This window comes from Macrotis lagotis, chromosome 4 (assembly GCF_037893015.1).
Source record: "Macrotis lagotis isolate mMagLag1 chromosome 4, bilby.v1.9.chrom.fasta, whole genome shotgun sequence".
In the NCBI taxonomy this organism is placed as follows: Eukaryota; Metazoa; Chordata; class Mammalia; order Peramelemorphia; family Peramelidae; genus Macrotis; species Macrotis lagotis.
The window spans coordinates 74,664,327-74,687,511 of record NC_133661.1 but is presented as its reverse complement, the minus strand read 5'-3'; the positions used below and the strand labels follow the sequence as shown (position 1 = coordinate 74,687,511).

At 37.1% G+C, this 23,185-nt stretch overlaps 1 protein-coding gene and 1 pseudogene across 2 annotated transcripts in view; both read right to left on the bottom strand.

Annotated features, from left to right (window-relative positions):
• Nucleotides 1–1,755: 1,755 nt before the first annotated feature.
• LOC141519914 (ribonuclease P protein subunit p25-like protein) lies at nucleotides 1,756–2,305 on the bottom strand (annotated as a pseudogene).
• A 2,588-nt stretch (nucleotides 2,306–4,893) lies between these two features.
• Nucleotides 4,894–23,185, bottom strand: part of LOC141521050 (cytochrome P450 2C23-like) — a 30,711-nt gene continuing 12,419 nt past the window's right edge. The window contains exons 2-9 of one of the 2 annotated variants that reach the window (XM_074233163.1): nucleotides 21,960–22,122; nucleotides 17,597–17,746; nucleotides 16,761–16,921; nucleotides 15,941–16,117; nucleotides 12,219–12,360; nucleotides 8,566–8,753; nucleotides 8,036–8,177; nucleotides 4,894–6,806 (exon numbers count right to left, since the gene is read on the bottom strand). In XM_074233163.1, the coding sequence (XP_074089264.1) occupies nucleotides 6,625–6,806; nucleotides 8,036–8,177; nucleotides 8,566–8,753; nucleotides 12,219–12,360; nucleotides 15,941–16,117; nucleotides 16,761–16,921; nucleotides 17,597–17,746; nucleotides 21,960–22,122 (1,305 nt within the window). In that variant the 3' untranslated portion in view covers nucleotides 4,894–6,624. The remainder of the gene's footprint in view (nucleotides 6,807–8,035; nucleotides 8,178–8,565; nucleotides 8,754–12,218; nucleotides 12,361–15,940; nucleotides 16,118–16,760; nucleotides 16,922–17,596; nucleotides 17,747–21,959; nucleotides 22,123–23,185) is intronic. The other variant, XM_074233164.1, reaches the window with a different exon arrangement.

Below are 23,185 nucleotides of genomic sequence, written 5' to 3'. Positions count from 1 at the left end.
AAGTCATGGCAGCTGGGTGGTGCAGTGGATAGAGTCCTGGTCTTGGAATCAGGAGGACTTGAATTCAATTTTGACCTCAGACACTTACTAGCTGTGTGACTACCCTGGGCAACTCAACACCTCTAGTTGTTCTCATTCAAATCTGGCCATTGGACCCAAATGACTCAGGAGGAAAAAAGTGAGGCTGGTGACTTAGCACAGTAAACCCTCACTCAAATTCAATTCACTTGCTTGTCATGACATCACCTCCCTGATGACTTGGTATTCTTTGAGATTGAGGGACAAATATCATCATCAGTACTCAAGAGAAAGATTGGAGCTAGAAATATAAATCATGAGAGTAACTCCAAGACAGATCCTCTTGTTAGTATTTTGTCTGGCTCTGTTGTAGAGATTTGTTACAAAATTCAGAAATGGCACAAAGGAGACAAACTAAGTTCACCTCTAACACTTGTGGACTCTGTAAATTACCTTCTACTACTGCCGGAGATGAAGTCCAGGTATGTCCCATTTCTAAAAGTGTAACCCTGAACAAATCTCTCCCCAAACCTCAGCCTCCTTCTCTGTAAAATGAAGTGCCTCTACCAAAAATGATCCCTTCATTTCCTTTCATCTTTGATATTTGGTGGTCCAATGAAAATGACTTCCCTGACCTGACATTTCCATAACACTTGGTTTGGTCCTCTTCTGTGCAAAAAAGACCACGATAGCTTTTATCATTCTTATTCATGTACTTAGCATTCTTCTATAAGATTTTAAGTTCAGTAAAGATAACAAATATGACAGTTCAATATCATGATTTGCCCTTTCCATCCACCCTCCCTATGTTTCACCTGAGTCCTGTACTTGAAGGTCAAATTTTCTGTTCAGCTCTAGTTGTTTCAACAGGAAAGTTTGAAAGTCGCCAATTTCATGTTCATCTTTTGCCCTGAAAGAGTATGTTCATTTTATTTTATTTTTTTAGGTTTTTGCAAGGCAAATGGTGTTAAGTGGCTTGCTGAAGGCCACACAGCTAGGGAATTATTAAGTGTCTGAAGCTGGATTTGAACTCAGATATTCCTGACTCCAGGGCCAGTGCCACCTAGCCACCCTGAGTATGTTCAACTTTTCTGGGAAATGATTCTTGATTGTAATCCAAGTTTTTTCTTCTAGTATGTTATTCTTTTGGTTTTGTTTTATTGTTTCTTGATTTCTCACAAAGTCATCAGCTTCCCTTAGCTTCATTTTACATTTGAAGGAATTATTTTTTTCCAGAGAACTTTTTTTAGCTCCTTTTCTATCTGGTCAGTTTTGCTTTTCAAGTCATTCTTTCCCACATTGACCTTGTGAACTGCTCTTTTCCAATTGACTTTTTTTTCTTGTTTTGTGTTTTTTTTTTGGCGTAAATGGAACTTTTATTACCAACTCCTCATTTCCTTTCCAGGGGAAAACCATCTTATATTTCAAGTCCAATGAATCTAATAATGGCAAGAGATTAATAAAACTGGTGGTAACACTCTTGAGAGAAGGGAAGGGATACAAGGAGAAAGCTGAGAATATCTGACAAAACACAGAGAGCCTCAGAGTAACTATCAACAAGGCTGTTCTTTACTATGTTTTCAATTCTACCTGTTACTAGAGAGAGAACAGCAGTGTGAAAAGAGACCACAGCCACTGGACCAAAAAAAAAAAATGTAGTGGTGGGGACCTCAATATTGTCCCACTCTTCCTGGGGGCACCTCAGAATCGGATCCAGACCCCTCTCCACCAAGGGGGTTAGGGCCTCCTGGGGGTCTCTCCTCAGACCCCACCTCCACCTCCATGCCAATGCCCTGAGGCTCGAGTACCCCAACACTTAGGCCAAGGGGTATGTGGTATGGTTCGGGGTAATGGCTGTCCCAGACCAGGAGGAACACCTGGGGGCTGGTAGCTACCTTCATTGGGATCTAAACAGTTCTTGCTGAGCAGAAGTGACACAGCTGGCACATGTCTGTGTATAGTAATGGGGGGGGAGAGACCAGTCTCGGGCACTACAGGGACCCAGGCATCCTCAGTTTTCTGGAAGTGCAGTTGGTGAGCTAGTGCAGGCCAGGCTGGCAGCAGTTCAGGAGTTCTGCACAGGTGACAGCTTTCACTGTGGCTCTGCCTGCACCAGTAAACATTGTTAGCCAGGTGGATTTGCTTTCCAGTTGGCCCATTGCAAAACATAGGAGGTTATGGATCTTACTGCCAACCTGACCCACATTTCCAAGGTATTTGGAGGCAGACTTGGCACTGGGGGAACCAATGGTTAATCTACAGAGCTCACCTTCTGGTAAATCTCCATGGCTGGACTTTCACTATGCTTCCACCTCCTCCATGCTGCCAGGTACCTCTCAGGCCAGGGAATCCCCTAAACTGGTTTTTAAAGATGTTATTCTTCATTATCTCCTTTACCAACCTGCTGACTTGGTTTTCATGATTTTCCTTGCAATGTAATCATTTATCTTCCCAATTTTTCCTTTACCTCCTTTGATTTTCAAATTATTTTTTGAACTCTGCCATAGCTTGAGACCAATACATGTTTTTCTTGGAGGCTTTGGCTATAGAAATTGACTTTCTCATCTTCTGATACTCCATGGAATCAAAGTAATTGTCTATGGGCAGATTCTTTTTCTTCTGTTGTTTGCTCATTTCTCCAGTCAATGACTTGATTTTAGCTTTTTGTTAAGGGGGGCTCTGCTTTCAGGACCCACCTTCCCAAGCTTTTGAGGGTTTTTGCATCTCTTTTCAGGGATCACCACTCACCCCCAGCCCCCGGACCTCAATTCCTTCAAGATCTTATGAGAGGCTCTGCCTGCTCCTGGTCTATGCTCTGGTCTGTGGAGGACCACAAGGACTCCCTTCTACCCTATGTGAGGGTCTCTGCTCCACTATGGCAATATGTGGCCCCAGACTGCAATCTGGATCTGAGTATGGGCAAAGCATTGCACCAGGAATAATCTCCCTCAACTCCCTTACCTTCCTCCTTACCTTTTGTGGGATGAGTGCTCTGGAAGCAGCTGCTGGGTGGTTGTGCTGAGGCCTTTGCTAGCCCGGGTTCCATGCTCACTCAAGCACTGCAGAGTTTTCTTGCTGACCTTCCAAGTTGTAACCTTGTTAATCCATGGCCTCAGAGGTCTGGAAACTGCCCTCCAGCCACTGCTAAGGCACCTCTACAAGCTATTCCTGGAAGCCAGCATGGCAGGGCTGCATCGAGACCATTTCCAACCCTGGTGGATGGGGAGTCTTCCCATGGATCTTCCAGGTTTTCTTGGGCAGGAAAATTGTCTTTCTGTGGGTTCAATCATCCTTGAATTTGGTTGAAGTTGTAATTTAACGAAATTTGGAGTGGTCAGGGAGAGAGCTTCTAGGATTCCCTGCCTTCATTCTGACATTGTTACCCCACTCTCCATTCCTGGGTTTTCTTCACAGGTAGATTACCAAAATATTTTATATGTTCTCCTGATTTTAAATGAAATTTCTTTTTCTCTTTCTTTTATGCTTTGTTGTTAATATATAGAAGTGCTGATGGCTTATGTGAGTTTATTTTATATCCTTCAATGTTATTGTTTCAAGTAGTTTTTTATTGGAATCCAAAGAGTGATAGTTTTGTTTCCTCATTGCCTATTGTAATTTCTTTGACTTTTTTTTCCTTCTCTTATTGCTAGAGCTAACATTTCTAATACAATATTGAATAATAGTGGTGATAATGAGCATCTTCGTTTCATTCCTGATCTTATTGGGAATGCTTCTAGCTTCTCTCTATTTTATATATACTGCTTGCTGATGATACTGCTTATCATTTCAAGGAAAACTTCAGTTATTCCTATGCTGTCTAGTGTTTTTAATTGGAATAGACATTATGTTTTGTCAAAAGCTTTTTCTGCATCTCTTGAGATATTCATATGATATCTGTTAGTTTTATTATTGACATAAGTAATTATGCCAATATTTTTTCAAATATTCAAACTAGGCCTACATTCCTGGAATAAATTCTACCTGGTCATAGTGTATAACCCTGTGGTAAATAGTTACAATTTCTTTGTTAATATTTTCTTTTAAATATTAATAATCATTAGGTAAATTGGTTAATATATTTCTTCTCTTATTTAGCTTTTCCTGGTTTAGGTATCAGTACCGTATTAGTGTCATAAAAGGAATTTGGGAGAACTCCTTCTTTGCCTATTTTCCCCAATCACTTATATAGTATTGGAATTAATTGGTTTTTAAATGTTTAGTATAATTCACTTGTAGATTCATCTAGCCTGGAAGACTTTTCCTTAAGAGTTTATTACTGGCTTATTCTATTTCTTTTTCTAAAATGGGTTTATTTAAAAAATTTATGTCCTCTCCCTGTTAATCTGGGCAATTTATATTTTCATAAATAGTCATCAATTTCATTTAGATTGCCATATTTATTAGCATACCATTGGGCAAAATAGCTGCTATATATTGTCTTAATTCCTGCTTCATTGGTGATCAATTCACCCATTTCATGTTTGATGCTGGTAATTTGGTTTTCTTCTTTTTTTTTTAGTGCTTAATCAAAGTTTTCTCTATTTTAATGGATTTTTTTCAATAATACCCATTCTTGTTTTGCTTATTAGTTTAATAGATTTCTTACTTTAAATTTTATTAATCTGTCCTTTGATTTTTCAGGATTTCTAACTTTGTATTTAATTGGACATTTTTAATTTGTTCTTTTTTCTAATTGTTTTCTTTTCTTTTTGAATTTTACAATTTTTTCCCTAATCTTCCTTCCCTCCCCCAGCCCCCACAGAAGGCAGTCTAATAGTCTTTACATTGTTTCCATGCTATACATTGATCAAAACTGAATGTGTCGAGAGAGAAATCATATCATTAAGTAAAAAAATGAAACAAGAGATATCAAAATTACATAATAAACAAAATTATATAATTAAGAACATATTACATACATAGTAGCATTAAAAATATTAAAGGTGATAGTCTTTGGTCTTTGTTTAAACTCTGCAATTCTTTCTTTGGGTACAGTTGATATTCTCCATCATATAGGGCCCAGAATTGTCCCTGATCATTAAGTCCATTAAGATTGATCATCACCCCCATGTTGCTGTTATGGTGTACAGTGTTCTTCTGGTTCTGCTCATCTCACTCAGCATCAGTTCATGCAGATCTTTCTAAGCTTCTCTGAATTCCTAGTTTCTAATAGAACAGTAGTGTTCCATGATGTACTCATACCACAATTTATTCAGTCATTTACCAATTAATAGACATTCACTCAATTTCCAAAACTTTGCCAACACAAACAGAGCTGCTATGAATAATTTTATCCAAGTATTGTTATTACCCTTTTTATGATCTCTTCAGGGTGTAGATCCAATAGTGGTATTTCTGGATCAAAGGATATGCATATTTTTTTTGTCTTTTGGGCATAATTCCAAATTGTTCTCCAGAAATTTGGATGAGTTCACAGCTCTACCAGAAATGTATTATTGTAGTAGATTTACCACATCCTTTCCAACATTAATTATGGGCCTTTTTGGTCATAATGGCCAATCTAAGAAGTGTGAGGTGGTGCTTCAGAGATGCTTTAATTTGTGTTTTCCAAATAAGTAATGATTTAGAGCATTTTTCATATGACTATGGACTGCTTTGATTTTCACATCTGTAAAATGCCTTTGCATATCCTTTGACCATTTGTCATTTAGGGAATGGTTTGTTTTTTTATAAATTTGACTCAGTTCTTTATATATTTTAGAAATGAGTCCTTTCTCAGAAATACTCCTTGTAAAAATTGATTTCCAATTTACTATATTTCTTTTTTACTTTGTTATCATTATTCTTTTTAAGTTTTTCCCTAGGCAAACGGGGTTAAGTGGCTTGCCCAATGCCACACAGCTAAGTAATTATTAAGTGTCTGAGACTGGACTTGAACCCAGGTACTCCTGACTCCAGGGCCGGTGCTTTGTTCACTTAGCCACGTAGCTGCCCTTCATCTTGTTTGTTTTAAATGATGTTCTCCATCTCTCTTTCCTGGTCATAAATTGCTTTCCTTTCCATCAATTTGACAGATAAACTATTCCTTGATCTCCTTGTTTGCTTGTAATATTGTCTTTTATGTCTAAACCCTGTACCCATTTTGATCTCATCCTGGCATAGGGTGTATGATGTTGGTCTAATTTAAGTTTCTACCATTCTAACTTCAAATTTTCCCCCCAACAGTTTTCTTTAATCAAATAGAGAGTTTTAACCCCGAAGCTGTACCCTTTTTCGTTATCAAACAGGAGATTGCTATAATCATTTCCTACTATCGCTTTTGTACCTTGTCTATTCCATTGATCTACCATTCTATTTCTTAGCCAGTACCAGACAGTTTTGATGACTGATGCTTTATAATATAATTTTAGATCTGGTAGGACTAAGTGACCTTCTTTTGCACTTGTTTCATTAAATCCTTGGAAATTCTTGATTTTTTATTTCTCCACATGAATTTTCATACAATTTTTTCTACCTTATAAAAGCAATTTTTTTGAATTTTGATTGATAATGCACTAAATAAGTGGTTTAATATGGGTAGAACTGTCATTTTATTCTATTAGCTCTATGCTGTGTAAACAAAGCAATGAATATATGAGTTATCATTTATCTAGGAACTAGGGATAATTTATAAATTGGGGGGATATTAAGAAGTCCAGTCACAAGTGGGTTGATGTCAAGTTCCTTTGGATCAACCAAGGGCTTCAATGTAAAGTTCTGCAGAATAGTGACCAGGAACAGAAACACCTCCATCCTAGCCAGGCTCTCTCCAAGACAGATGCGTTTTCCTAAAAAGATCCAAAGAGTCAACTTCAGGATAGCCATTTAAATAGATTGTTCAACGAAGAGAGACTTAATCATATTGAACAAGAAAACTGTGAGGAGAGGATGATAGGAGAGATGTGGTGAGTTATATTAGTTAGATTCTCATTGATGATCAGTGAAGCTGGCAGTGAATCATCATACAAGAAAGGCCAAGTATATCTGAGGGTCCCACTGTCAGATAAGGAGGGAAGAAAATAGATGCTAATATAGGTGACTGAAGTGCTCCTGGCATATATTTCAATTGTCATAATCATAAAAATGACATTCATATTAAATATTTTCAAGATAACTGAAAATCTGGTAAATGTTCTGAGAATAATCAATATTTATGAAGATGAATTTGAGGGAAAAGGAGCTAGATGGACACAGACACAGACAAAAGTGATTATGTTTCTCATATCAGGGCTCTTTAACTCTAAGGCCAGATTTCTGTTATTTCTCTTTTGTGAATATGGGTGTGAAGAATGGATGGGTCATTCGAAAGGTACAATCTGACTTTCATATAGGAATTAAAGTTTCAGAATAGTTGTTATCCTTACAACAAACTTGAAAAACAGTACTAAAGGAATTATTATCCTCATTTTTTTTAGGTTTTGCAAGGCAATGGGGTTAAGTGGCTTGCCTAAGGCCACACAGCTGGGTAATCAATAAGTGTCTGCTGAATCCATGGCAGGTGCTTTATCCACTGCACCACCTAGCTGCCCCAAATTTAGTATTCTTAAGAATCAATCAGCAAGCAGTAAACTACTGTACCTACTTTTAAACTGGTGTAACTGTTAATCACTAAAAAAAATCCATGATCCCTGAATAGTTAGTTGATCTGATTCAATTTTAATGAATGGAATAAATTCATATTAATGATTTTCTTTACATAGTGCCCAAGTGTTTCCCAAACATCTTTCTCATAACAACTGATAAGATATAGGTATTAGTATTCTCATTTTACTGATGCTGAGAGATTATATGACTTGACCATAGTCACTTCATTAGAAACATCAGAGTTGAGATTCAAACCATGACCTCATTAGTCTAAATGTAATCTGTTTTCCACTAATCCTTGTTGTATTCAATTTGTCTGCTGAATATTTCTGTGGATCCAACAATTTTATCAGTCCCCTTTGGAGTGTGATTACCAATACCTTTATTATGGTGCAGGCTATAAAAATGACAAATGGACATGCATTATTTTTACCCAATGAGAAAGGCATAAAATAGTCATTGTTCTGAAAGTTGCCAGATTTGTCCAAGAAGTTTTCTGGGTTGAACTGGTGTGGGTTGGGAAATACTTTTCTATCATTCAAGATGGAGCGGAGTACAGGGAATATAATCGTGTCCTGGAATCAAGAAATTAGAATTATAACTTTATATTATAAAGTGTCCAACATGAATATTTCAAGACATATGCATTTAATGTAGATGACATTTGAAAACTCTACACCACTTTTTAAAGAGCAAAGGCTTACATAAAGACTTTTTATCTAGCAGTATTCTATCTGGTGATATCTTGGATTTTCAAAAGGTGATTTCGATAGAACATAGAAGCTGATTAATGGAAATACATTAATGTGGGAGATTCACAGAAGATGGAGATAAGTTTCGTACTGTTCTATGGTACAAGTTCTTCTCTAGGCATCTGCATGTATGTGTCTTATTAAGCAAACAGATCTGACATTCTGAACTCACTGCTAACAAAGAATCATTATGACAATAAATACATCTGACCTTGGGAATCACGTAGTTTCTGAAGTGGATGTTCTGGGGTGCTGATCGGGGAAGACCGAAGGGGAGCAGATTAATATATCTCTGTATCTCATGTACAACAGCATCCACATAGGGCATCTTGCCTCGGTCCTGCATGGAGGGTCTCCTAGTTGAACCAATCACTCGATCGATTTCTTCATGAACTTTGGCTATGTTGAGATGAATGATAATGAGTAGCGCAGATGGTTGCAAAGTCTAATGAACACGGTTAGTTGGTTTGTCAGTCAACAGCATTTATTAAGTGCCTACTCTGTACTAGGCATTGTTTAAGTGGTGGGAGTACCAAAAAAGAAGATAATTTATTCTCCAGAGCTCAGTCTAATGAAGAAGACAAAATGCAAACAACTATGTACAAACAAGATATTATATGCTTCAAAAGACTTAATGCAATACTAAGTTTTATTTTATGGTTTTTGAAACTATACAGAGAATATTCTATTTGATCAGGAGGCAAAAAAATACCCCCTCATCTTTTTTTGTTGGGGTGATACGACCTGTGTTTTAGGAAGACTAATTTTATAGATGAGTTGAGGATGGGAAGAAGTGAGAAGACATGTGAGGTAGGTTCACCAACTGACAGGTTGTTTCGATAGCTTGGGAATGAGGTAATGAGGACCTATTTTGAAGTAGTAGCAATGATAGAGGAGAGAAGGGGTGAGATACAAGACATGTTAGAAAGTATTTTGTGAAATGGGAATAAAAGGCACATGGATTGGTTTAAGAATAACAACATTAACTACATGTATCATTTATATAATGCTTTAGAAATTCTTCTAAATGCTTTATAATTATTCTCTAATTTGAGTCTCACCTGCAAAATGGGTGGTTTTATTATTTCCTTACTTAAGATGAGAATAGTGAGGCAAAGGTTATATCACTTGCCCAGGGTCATGTAATTAGTAAAGACCAGTTTGAAACTTGGGAATTCCTGACTCCAGGCTGATTCCAGGCTCAGTGGATTCTATTCACTGAACAACCTAGGTGGTGTTAAGTCAAATGACAGTAGAATTTAATTTTCCTAGAGATAGGCACTATGCCTTTCACAAATTTAGCATCTCCCCAAAGTTTAAAAACACACAATACCTTAAATAGACTAGTGTTGGTGGTCTTGTGGTGTTTCATGAAACCCCAAAATATAGATTCTTCTGCCTTTATTGATTTATGCTGTTGCAAATATCACCTCAATAGATATATGTGTATATATATGGTTGTATCTATATATGTGTATATACATGTATGTATGTATGTATGTATTTGTCATGGACTGAATCTTTGCTCTAATTTCAATGAAATTGTTTGGAAATTATCTACATAAAGGAAAAATCAACACTCATTTGCAATGAGATGGTATTAGAACTTTTCTTCCTAAGACTTTAGTGAATGGTCCATTCTTCTACAGTACCATTTCTTAACCTAAGGTACATAAAGTTGTTGTGTTTTTGTTTTGTTTTTGGTTTTGTTTTTGAGTTTTTCAGGGCAATGGGGTGAAGTGGCTTGCGCAAGGCCACACAGCTAGGTAATTATTATGTGTCTGAAGCCGGATTTGAACTCAGGTATTCTTGACTCCAGGGCCGGTGCTCTATCTACTACGCCACCTAGCCACCCCCATAAAGTTGTTTTAAAATAATTAAAAAACATTTTGACAATTTTATTTTCATAGAAATTTGTTTCCTTTGTAGATCTGTATATTTGTTTTTATACATTTTAAAGCATTACAAGGAAGAAGTATCTTCAAGATTTACCAGTCTTCCATGAGATAACATGACCCAACAATATTAAGAATACTTGCTTTTGGGGCGGCTAGCTGGCGTAGTGGATAAAGCACCGGCCCTGGAGTCAGGAGTACCTGGGTTCAAATCTGGTCTCAGACAGTTAATAATTACCTAGCTGTGTGACCTTGGGGGCAAGCCACTTAACTCCATTTGCCTTGCAAATACCTTAAAAAAAAAAGAATGTTTGTTTTGGAGAAAGTTTTCATTGAGCTTTCTAACTGGGAATGACTAATAAAAAACTCAGTGGAAGCTATGTGGCACAGTGGATAGAGCACCGGGCCTGGAGTCAGGAGTATCTGAGTTCAAATCTGGTCTCAGGCACTTAATAATTACCTAGCTGTGTGGCCTTGGGCAAGCCACTTAACCCCATTAGCTTGCAAAAAACCAAAGAAAACCTCAGATATTCCTTCTTTATATGTTTCTTCACAGGAAATATGATGGCGCATCTTTTAGTGCTTACAATTTCAGGAAGTGGAGGAGCATGACAGGGAAGAAAAGTATCTACAACTCAAAACTTTAAAAATGTTAAAAAATTAAGAAAACCCAAAATTCCTTTGAGATTTAGTGACTCTGACATGTTTCTGACTAACTTTGGAACTCAGCTACTTTCACTTTGGATAAGCCATCTCCAATCATCAGCCTCATCATCACCATGATCAGCAATAAGAATGGTGACAAAATCCTTATTTATGAGTTGTATTCAGTTCAACAATGAGGGAAATTAATATTCTATTATTATATTCATGACAAATTATTAATTTATGATTCATCTTTTTTCCTCCTATTTTTTTCAAGGCCATGCTCCTGAAGGCTAGGTAAACTTTGAAGGTTATGACTGAGTGATGTAATCACTCCTAATTTCCAAGGCAACAGCTCCTTAAATAGTTTGATCTGGGTCCCATCCAAATGAGACACTACTTTCTGTTTACTCAATGAACAGGACCCAGTTTGAGTTACATCCACCCCCAGGGAGTATTACCTTTTCCTCACTCCCTTTATTGACGTTTGGGGCAGGGGTGGCTAGGTGGCACAATGGATAGAGCACCAGCCCTAGAGTCAGGAGGACCTGAGTTCAAATTTGACCTCAGACACTTAATAATTACCTAGCTGTGTGGACTTGGGCAAGCCACTTAACCCCATTTCCTTGCAAAAACCTAAAAAAAAAGTTTGTGGTGACCTGGTCTACAAAGGGGAGAAAAAGCCAGTGAAACCTCATGGAAATGACTTATGCTTAGTAAAGATTATTAGCAACTCACAATCCTTAGGAGTTAGAGAGGGACATAATCAGTCACCATTTCCCTCATGTATAAAATGAATAGGAGAAGGAAATGGCAAACCAATCCATTATCTCTGCCAAAAAATCCCAAAGAGGATTAAAAAGAGTCAGATAGGATTGACAAAAAAAAAAAAAACACCCTTAAACAACCAAAAAGTGAATTCTTAGCCAATCTCCTCATCTAAATATCCCCCAGTCAGGATTGCCAGGGGTGGTACCATGATATACTGACAAGCCATTCTGTAGGAAGTCACAATTTGGTACAAAAGACCCCATTGGTTTAATTCAGGATATTTGGCACAAATGAAGATCTGCCATTGATTGATCCATTTTTTATAGATCAAATACTCCAAATAATAAGGGATATTATGCTAAGAGAAATAATATTATTTTATTTATTGGTTAAATTTCCCCTTAGACAACAACAACCATGTGTTAAGGTATTGTATCAAGTGTAGTATTGCTTCTCCCACAAAGCAGTCAGGACCAAGGCCAGGGCTTAACATGCTCTCTCCCATTTTAATGTCTTCTCAGTTGTGTGGGTCACAGTCGATTATTTCTCTTACCTTGTATCTCTGGGTATTTCATAAGAAGTAAAAGTCCATATCTCACAGTGCTGCCTGTGGTCTCTGTACCAGCAGCAAATAAATTAGATGCAGTGGCCAACAATCCCTCATAGTTGAATTCTGATTGTGGATTCATTTTCTCCTGAAGTAAAGCATCCAAAAAGAAGCAGACATATGAAGTCACAAAGATCTCCCAGTTTGGGGCTCTTTTATATGTAATGTGACTTAACAATACATTTATAAAGATGTTTACATGATGGGCTGTATAGATATAATGATTTCAAATAGAGAAGACCTGATAGTTGTGTGGAAGAAATGGATTGAACCTGTTTGCTGTGAATTTCAGGGAACCATCATCTCTTTCTTTCCAATATTCAAAAGTACCCTTAGAGGACAAAGAAATAGAGTCTACAGGGTTGTGAAAATCAAGTTATGTTCTCAATCTATAGTTTACTCTGATTGTATTTCAAAGGGAAAACTTTTGTTTTAGACCTGGGTCCTTTCTTGGTTGGCTGGGTTTCACAGTGGCTAGAATGTTATGTGTGAAGTCAAGAAAACTTATCTTCCTGAGTAAAAATCTAGCCTCAGTCACTTGCTAGCAGTGCAACCCTACATAAGTCACTTGGCCCTATTTGTCTCAGTTCCTCATCTGTAAAGTGAGCTAGAGAAGGAAATGGCAAACCTCTCCAGTAACTTTGCCAACAAACCCCCAAATAATGTCAAGAAGAATCAGACATGACCGAAAAATGACCAAATAACAACATAATTTATTCAAATTCTATCTGAAAGAGAGGCTTCCATTGTTTTGGGCTTTGGTCCCTCCTTGATATCCTAAAGATTAACTAAATCAACTAAGATAAACTAAACCTGTGGTCATATATAGACATTCTGAGATTATAAAGACCCACTACCAGGATGACTGACCTACCAAGATACTCAGATGAGATTAACTAGACTTCCCTCTACCTTAACGTTCTGAGATTATGAATGACACATATACATAGCATCTATAGATCCTCTCTCTCTCTCTCTCTCTACACACACACACACACACACACACACACACACACACACACACACACACACATATATATCTGTCTATCTATCAAATTTTATTAGGAAGTATAACTTCTGTCTCTTAATAGTAGGTTGTTGACTATCAGGTCATTTTTCTGAATTAAACCTGCAGAAGACATAACCTGCAAACCCTTAGAAAACTGAAAAAGACATTGGGAATGGGTTTTATATGTGAGGTCTCACAACCCACCCAGTAGAATAGTATAACAAAGATGATTTCAGTTGCTTTCTATCTTTATCAATGTCAGAATGAATAGTTGCCATCTTTGACTTTTGAGTAAAGGTGTGGAAGATTGTGTCTTATCCTCACCCCCTTAAGTTCCTCATCCTCCAGATCAACTGAAGAATGAATGATTTCCAAGTGGATCATGCAATTTGATGGGATCATTTTCCCTTGTAAAATAGGGAAGGATGTTCCTGAGTCAGTAAGATCTAAAAGGAGCAGAAGATTTGAAGGTATGTTCATTTAAGAATATAAGACTCTCTCTCATCCCCAAATTCCCTTTTATTCTTGTCTCAAAATTTCCAATGTCAATAGACTCTGTTTCATCCTTGGGGAAAGACCTGAGGAATCAGCGTGAATGCAAGTATGTGACATAACAGCAAGTATCAGAAAGGATTTCTGAAGTCTTACTTTGATTTTGGTTACTCTTTCTTCTCTTTGACTCTGGACAAGAATAGGTGCCTCCAGGAACTGCTTCTGTCCTTTGTTTCCCTTGCAAGGGTGCAGGACAGGCTTGTTTTTGCCTCATGCCCTCCCAAGAGACCTCAAATGAGCAGAGCCCTGACTTTGTCCATTACCTCAGACATGCTCCAGTTTGAAACTCGGCTGAATGTGGAAGTCTAACTCTCCTCTAGAAACTGAGAAGCTCTCCTGACCTTTTGACTGGGTAGGACTGGGACTAGGACAAGTATCGACTGTGATCTTCTGTACTTTATGGTACAGCGGTTGGAGCTGCTCCCTTTGAGGAAGGATTGATAAATTTGCTAATTAATTGCTAAATCCTAAGTCTTTTCTCAGTTCTCATTGTATTTGACTTCTCTGCAGATATCTCCATCTTGGATCACCCTTACTTCTTTGATATTTACATATATATTTATGTATATATATATATATATATATACATACATACATATATATATGTGTGTGTGTGTATAATTTAACATTATGCACATACATACATAAATATATTTTATATGTCCGTGTATCTCGCTCTTGATCCATCCATTTATGCTTATATATTCTCTTTTCTTTTGGGGGGGGGTGTTTGCAAGGCAAATGGGGTTAAGTGGCTTTCCTAAGACCACACAGCTAAGTAATTATTAAGTGTACGAGGCCAGATTTGAACTCAGGTACTCCTGACTCCTGGGCTGGTGCTCTGTCCACTGCGCCACCTAGCCGCCCCATGTTTTTGTATTCTCTATCCATGCATCCTTTCTCTATCCATTCATCTATTTCTATCCATACATTCATCTATCTTTTTCTATCTCTATACATACATAGATATCTACGCATACATATACAAATATAAAAACATTTATATGAAGGAAAGTCCATCAAAAGTCTCGTAGCAGCTAGATAAATTTTTCAAAATGTTAATTATGTCCAAGATGGCAAATTAAGGAAATGGCCCTTATAAATTGTAATTAATACATGCATTTTAAAAATCTTACTTCTTATGGTGACATGATTTTATCCCCTGTATAATCAGCATACACAAAATGTTACTGACCCTTTTTAAGGATAATTTTTAGAGAAGTATACTCTTTGGATCTTTTCTTTTTCTGGCCAGATTAATGTGATGCTGAATGTTTGGCAGGTAGAAAATTCTCAAGTAAGGCATTGTTCCTGGTTGGGTGAGTGGGGAGTGAATCTACATTCAACGATTCACCTTTTGAAGGGACTTCGCAAGAATGCGTGGTAACAAAATTAGAATGTACACATGTATCATAAATTATATAGCCTGATGTATTTAACGGAAAAATGCTTGCAGAACTATAAATTTACACTTATGTCAAGTTCAAAAAGCAAATAATTAGTGGGAAGAAAAGATCAAAATTGCTAAAGAAATTAAGTTTTAGGATTATTTGCAGAATTCATTTATTTACATCTCTTTCCTTCATTGGCATGGAGTACTTGAAATTATGCTTTTTTTTCTCATGACCATACCTAATATTTACATATTCTTTTAAGTTCTTTTAAGGTTGTCAAAGTACTTGATCTATATTATCTCATTTAATTTTTATAACTACTCTCTTAATTAGAAATTAGGAGGAATGTTAGAATGGAGGAAACTGAGGCTCACATATGTGTGAAGTAGGATTTGAACTCAAGTTTCCCTAACTCCAAGTCTAGCACTCTGTTTACTATAACACCTTCTGCCTTGTGCAATGGAAAGATTTAGCCCTTTCCTTAGTTCATCTTAACCTCCTAGCAGGTGGTCTTGGGTCTCCAGAGACTCTCTCCTGATAGTGAATCTTGCCCTGATGGTAGTTTCCAAGAGTCTTTCCCTTCCCCTAAAAGGGCTTCACTGAAAAATGATGGTTTCACAACTCAAGTTGATTCTAAATGAAAACTTGTCCAAACCCCCAAATTGCCAGTTTTCAACTCTAATCAAATAGTGGGGCTCTTGCATCTACTGTACCTGTTGCATTTTGATGAGGAAGCAGTCAATAAAGTCTCGAGGATTGTTTGGATCCAGGGTTTTTTCATGCTTCTTTACCTGATCCATTATGAAATTCCTAACTGTGAAAACATTTTTATGGATGATCCTATGACTTCCAGGAAGATGCTTTATGAGTGAAGGGTAAAAATTGTAGAGCTAAAAGGGCAGAAAACACAATCCCACCCCACCCCCAAAAAAATTTAGTAAAGAAAATAATAATGTTAATCCTTAATTATTTCCCATCATGGCAGAAATTGTCCCAGCTCATTTCTTTTTTTCTGGCTAGAGCTGTCTGAAGCCAAGCACCTGGATATGCATCCTCATCCACCAACTAAAGACATGACTCTCTTGGACATTCTGAAAGAGTCCTACAGGATATGCTAAGCAAAGAGAGAGAGGCCGACCAGTACTCACGAGATCTTTCAGGGATTCTATGGTTCTCTCCTTACCTACAGACCTTGATTCACATTCCCTTTTTGGGGTTTTGAGGATTGTACACATTTGGAATGGTGTTGTATTCATAGGATTGTAGAAATATAGTTGGTGGGGACCCTAGAGGTCATAGGAAACTGAGGCTGTGTGCCTGATTCCAAGTTCAGTTCCATTTACCTAGTACTCTTGTTAACTCTTCATCTAAATTAGGAGGAAAAAAGAGAACATTCTTCTCCACTCCCTATTCATCAACATAATGGTAAGACCTATTGGGGATTAGATTGTGACTGTCTTTCTCAGAGAGCTGATGTCTCTCCTTGCTCATAATTCACATAGTTATAGGACCACAAGGCAACCTTGACCTTACCTGGATCCATGGTGTGTTTAGAAGCCTAAAATTTTCATTGAGCATTCTTATCAGGAGCAGAAATTTCTCATCATTATAGTTGAAGCGATGATTAAAGAGGATAGAGCAGATCACATTGCATGGAGAACAGCTGAGGATGAAGGTGGGGTCGAAGGCCTGACCTAATGGGCCAGGAAGACGCCAGAGGAAAAATAGCTTTAATTTCCTAATTCCCAGTCAATTTTTCTCCACCTCAGTTCTAAGTCCTGGATGTAGATTTCTGAAGATTTGTCTAATACTTTCTTCTAAACTATTCCCTTTAGTCCCAATTATGACATTAATATTAAATAATAATTTCTATTCCTGATATACAACATTTCATATCTGGAATTTACTTTCTGTTTCCCTCTGTCTCTTGTAATCTCTGGCTCCATTCAAGTTTCAGCTTTTATGATTCTCCTAGCTGTTGGTGTCCCACTCTTATCCTGAAAATGCTTTGCATTACCTTAATATACACACATATGAATAAACAAACAAATGAATGTACATATGTATTTGTACGATGTGTATTTATCTACCTGTAGTAGTTACTTATTTCTGTATATGTTCTTTTGCCCCAGTATATTGTAAACTCTTTGAAGGTAGGGCTGTCTTGTATTGGAATGCTGGACCTTCAACTTCTGTCTTACACTACTACATCATAAAATGTTTGTTGAATTGAATAATTGTATAAATGTAGAATTCCAGTCTGTGAGGTCAGGCAGACAATGAGATTGTTCCACCACAATGAGGTTTGAAACTGGGATGGTGGAGAGGGCAGGAATCATATTCCTTGGAGACAAACAATGTAAACTAACCTTTTGTGTTATGAAGTTCCTCCAACAGACAGTGGACTTCTTCCTGGACCCTCTCCTCAATAGTTCTCTTTCCCATTCCAAAGTTCCTCAAGGTCATGAGTGAGAAGCGCCGGATCTGTTTCCACCTGTCACCATTGCTTGAAAGGACACCTGGAGAAAAAATCAGCAGAGCAGGCAGGAAGTAATTTCATTGTGTGACTTCTCAGAGGATGAGAAGCTGGAGGATAGGCAAAATCCAGATAGTTGAAGAGCTTTTGTGGATGGGAGAACATGGGTTATGGGATAGAAGGAAAGGTATCTGATATAGGTAGGCAATTATCTCATTAGACAGCAAGATAATATGGTAGGTAAAATGCTGAAATTGAGTCCGTACCTGAATTCAAATTCTGCCCCAGATACTTTGATATAATACAAATTAGTTGACCCTGGACAAATCATTCATCTCAAACCCTCAGATTCCTCAACTACTAAAGGGGAATAATAATGCCCATACTCTACAGAATTGTCATGGGGCTCAAATGAAAGAGTTGTCATGGGGCTCAAATGAAATAATGTACAGAGAGCTCAAATAGCACTTGTTTTCCCTGTTGTCTTTTATGATGATGATGATGATGGCAATGCCAAGACAAGGGATGTAGGGACTAAACTATCAGTTAAATAATCTCATTGCTAATTCCCTTGATGCAAGACCAATATAAACTTGGAATCAGAGAGCCTTCAGAATTTTTCTATTAATATAATTCCTGCTTAAAACTGTGCCCATTTTGGTCATGGACTCAAGAGGGAATACAATGACATGAAAAATGTACTAAAGCTGGAAGAAGGAGAGAATTATGTTTGAATTATGTTTCTGCCTCTTACTAAATTTGTGACAATAGGCTAAAGTCTATCCCTTTTTTCCTGGATGGTAAGGCTTTGGGTAAAGTTATTGGAATACCCTTCCCCCAGTTAATAAGATTTCACCTTTGGCCCCTGTGCTACAGGTCAGCCCTACCCATAAATCTGAAAGGAGAGGACAAAAGCCTAAATGTGGAAATACTGGAGATGGAAAAGATGAGAGATGTGGGCTGTGAGTAACTTTTGAAGGGTGTCCTCAAAGTGATGAGAAAGGAGACAAAAGGGTTTTCTCTTTACAAATGATCTGACCTTGAGTAAATTATCCCACTCCACTAGTGATTTAAAAAACCCAAATCCTAAGAAATAGTTTATAGTTCTAATGACTAGCAGCCTTGAACCAGAGGTTTGTTGCCAGCAATAGAATTCAATGGATAACTTGACTCCCCAAGAATAAGAATACTCATGGAGTGTTCAGATTATAAATGGAAGTGTTGAGGATATTTACCAAATTGAGCATTTGTCTTGATTGCTTCCTCTGGTGGTACAAATTAGGCTAGGCATCTGAACTTATCTGGAAACAACCAGTTTGAGTATATGCCTATAATTTGATTGTGAACAGAGTAATTCTAGATGAAACTGAGTGTGATTTTGTAAAACATAGTCTTATTTTAAGTCTTATTTTTTGGTCATTTGTAAAGACTATATAATTATCCCATACTTGGCATAAACTCCATATGCCAAATATATCAGAGTGGGATACTTTAAAATATAGCAAACCAAAGAATATGGCGGAATTTTCCTATTGGGTAAGATCTGGAGCCATGATTCCAACTGAACAAATAGAATGGGACATCATTTCCCCCAGACTACTGAGGTAAGCCCCAACCACCCTCTTGTCCATTTTTTCAAGCCTTTGTTCAACCCTTGTTTGAACTGTTTATATTTTCAGTAGTAAGGACAAAGTTATTTTGGGTTTGAGGTGTCTTAGAGGATTCTAGTATCCTAAATGCCAGAGTTTATACATTGTCATATGATAGAGGAAGAGATAGAAATTTTGTGGGAGTAGGGGCATGATCCAAGTAAATCATTCATTTTTATGGGATTAAATGACATTTTTTATATTTGGAAGAAACCTTAACAAAGGCAGAGAAATGAAAAGGGTCATTCTACCCTCTCGTGGCTTGAGTAGTTATTACACTTAATCTGTCAATTGACCCCAGAATCAGTGGACTGGTTTTTAGAATTTCCTTTGGGACAAAGTGCTGAACCCCAAACCTCTGATAAACAGTTTGTTGAAAAAGGATGTCTTGATTTAAAAAGTTCTGAATTCAAGTTACACCTAAATTCTTCTCCCAGAGCTGCAACAAGTGTTCTTGAAATTCAGACACGTATAAACCTCTCTATAAAAATGGATGTAAATAGAGACTAAAGATAGAGAGATGGGCATTTTTCTCTCTAGTAGGTGGAGCACAGAACTTTTGGGTTGCTTCCATGTAGCCATTTTTCTCCATTGTTCAGTTTTTTTATCTAATAGCAAAGAGCTCTGAAATTAATGACTTACTTTCTTTTGTTTTTTAATTTTTGTTAAGCAGTGGGGTTAAATGACTTGCCCTAGGTCATACAGCTATGTAATTATTCAGTGTTTGAGGCTGGATTTCAACTCAGGAATTCCTGACTCTAGGTGGTCTATCTACTGCACCACCTAGCCAACCCAATGACTTATTTTCAAATTTGATACACAATTGCCTTTGCTCCCTAATTCCCCATGATTCCTCTTTTTTTGATCATTTGTTCCTATGTATAAAGCATATTGCTTTATCTAACTCTATAAATTTGTCCATTGGCTTTTGATTACTATTGCATCAAATGTACAAATAAATAGGGCAGTTAGGTGGAAAAAAACATCAGGCCTGGAGTCTGGAAACTCTGACTTCAAAACTGGTCTCAAATACTTACTATTTGATACTGGACAAATCACTTAACCTTCTTTGCTTCAGTTTCCTCATTTACAAAATGAACTAGAGAAGGAAATGGCAAACTATTACAATTTCTCTGACATGGAAACCCCAAATTAGATAACAAAGAATCGGATATAACTGAAATGACTGAACAACAATATTGCTATTATCCTTATATTAGTTAGGTAGATCATATAATGTATATCCCTGTCCGATTATTCAATTATTCCTTCATTTCTGCTAAAATTATTTTGTACTTGTATTCCTGTGAGTATCTTGGTGAGTTACCCAAAATAGGGTACATTCTGTCATTATTATAAATGGTGTTTCACTTCTTTTTTTTCCTGATTTTTTTTGGGGGAAAGGGTAGACATGACTTCTATTTTACTATTTTACCAAACTCACTTATTGGCTCAGTCATGAAGTCCAGTGCATAAGATGCCGTACTTGGAGACAGCAAAATATGAGTTCATATTCTGCCTCTGACATTCATTTACTTTTTGTTTCTGAGTAAATCACTCAACCTTTGTTTGACTTAGTTCCCTTATCTGTAAAATAGGCATAATAATAATCCTACTTCACAGAGTTGTAGCAAAGATTAAATGAGATAATATTTATAAAATTTTTGATATTATCTTCAAGAACTATTTAAATATTAGCTTTTATTACAATATTTTTGAATCATTGAAATTTTCTAAAAATACCATAATTTTATTGTAATTGATGTTCAGTTGATCAATGAAATGATCAATTACAACTCCACAAATATTTATTCTTCTTGGTAGAAAAGTGAAGAACTATAGGTAATAAATGATATATATATATATATATATATATATATATATATATATATATATATATATATATATATCTTCAGACATGACCAAAACTACAGATGTGTTTTTCTTGACTATCAGTTTCTTTACAAGATATGGATTTTGTTGGTTGAGGAGGAGTGTGAGGAGGAAGAATATTGTGAGAGTGTTTTCCCTTCACATCCTTCCCTACCTCAGTGGACTGAAACAAGGTTGTATGCTTGTTCCTATTCTTTATAACCATGATGTTTTCAACTATATTGTAGGGGCGGCTAGGTGGCGCAGTGGATAAAGCACCAGCCCTGGACTCAGGAGTACCTGGTTTCCAATGTGGTCTCAGATACTTAATAATGACCTATCTGTGTGGCCTTGGGCAAGCCACTTAACCCCATTTGCCTTGCAAAAAACCTAAAAATATATGAAGTCATCTATATTGTAAAATGTTTTCACTGAAGATGAACATGGTCTCAACTAACTGCCCTATTTATTTGATGCAATAGTAATCAAAATCCAATGCACAAATTTATGGAGTTAGCTAAAACAATATACTTTATAATATAGGAACAAATGATCAAAAATTCCAAGAGGAATCATGGGGAATTCAAATTTGAAAGTAAGTCATTAGTAGCGATAATGATGTAAAAAGACAGAAGCGGAAGTGGAAGGAAGGTGGAAAAAGAAGAAAATAGAAACAGAAGAAAAAGAAGAGGAAGAGAAGCTATCTCTAGATAAAATTTAACAGATGACACTTACCTTGTCCTTTGAAGACCTCATTAAATATTTCTAGTGGTTTTCTGTGTCCAAACTCATCTCCCTGGTCAATCAGAGCTTCTTTTATCGTTTCATATCCATACAACATAATGACTTTCTGTCGTCCTATATGTATAGTGTACACAGGGCCATACTTTTCAGCCAGCTGAAAAGTGATCCAAAAATAGTATTCTGGTCATAATTAAGCCCCTAAAGACAATTCACAAAGCATTTTATTAAAATTCATTACTACTACCTGTTTTAAGAATGCACTCTGGGGTGGGGGGGTGGGGCAGAGCAAAGATGCAGCATGAAGGCTGCATTTCCCAGGAACTTCTTCCCCCCAAAACTCCAAAAGTCATCAAATTATGACTCTAACCAAAATTTAAAGGGGCGAACCTACAGAAAAACTGAGTGAGACATTTTTCCAGTCCAAGATAACTTAGAAGTTCTGAGGGAAAGGTGTGTTTCACCAGGACCAGGAATTGGAAAAAGCCTTGGTTGCAGCCCAGTCTCAGAACAGCTTGAAGGGGTGGGGAGAGAATTCTGCTACACCAGAATGAGGGTGGAGTGAGGAAGCACCAGCAGCAGAACTTGAAGCGAGAATCTGGAGAAAGCAGCCTACATGTCTAGAGAAAAGCCCACCAACAGTAAGGGGGTCAGGGGAGACTGCACAAATTTCTCTGCTCTTCCTCAGGGTAAGACTCTACTTGTTGCCCACACTCAAATCCAGGTTGCAGTTTGGGCTTTCATACTAAGATAGCTAAGCTGAACTCCTCCTTACAGCTCCAGGGCAGAGGGAAGTGCTGTGGTCATCTACATATCAAAGCATAGGCAAGAGAGCATAAAACCTTGGAGGAATAAAGGTCCCAGTGGGGTGACCCCCCCCCCCAAAAAAAAACCACAAAGCCTTGGAAGTGCTGTAAATTAGTCTTTGCCTGAGGAAATGGGTAAAGAACAGAAAAAGAAGAATCTGACCATAAAGAACTACTTTAGCCCCATAGAAGATCACATGCTCAGATGATCACAAAATCAAAGCTTCCATATCCAAAACCTCCAAGAGAAATAGAAAATGTGATCACAATATCAATGAGCTCAAAAAAAATTTTGAAAAGCAATTAAGGGAAGTCAAGGAAAAATTGGGAGGAGAAATGAGAGCACCAATGCAGAAAAATCATGAAGGCCAAATCAATAACTTAGTGAAAGAAATAAAAAAAATACTGAAAAAA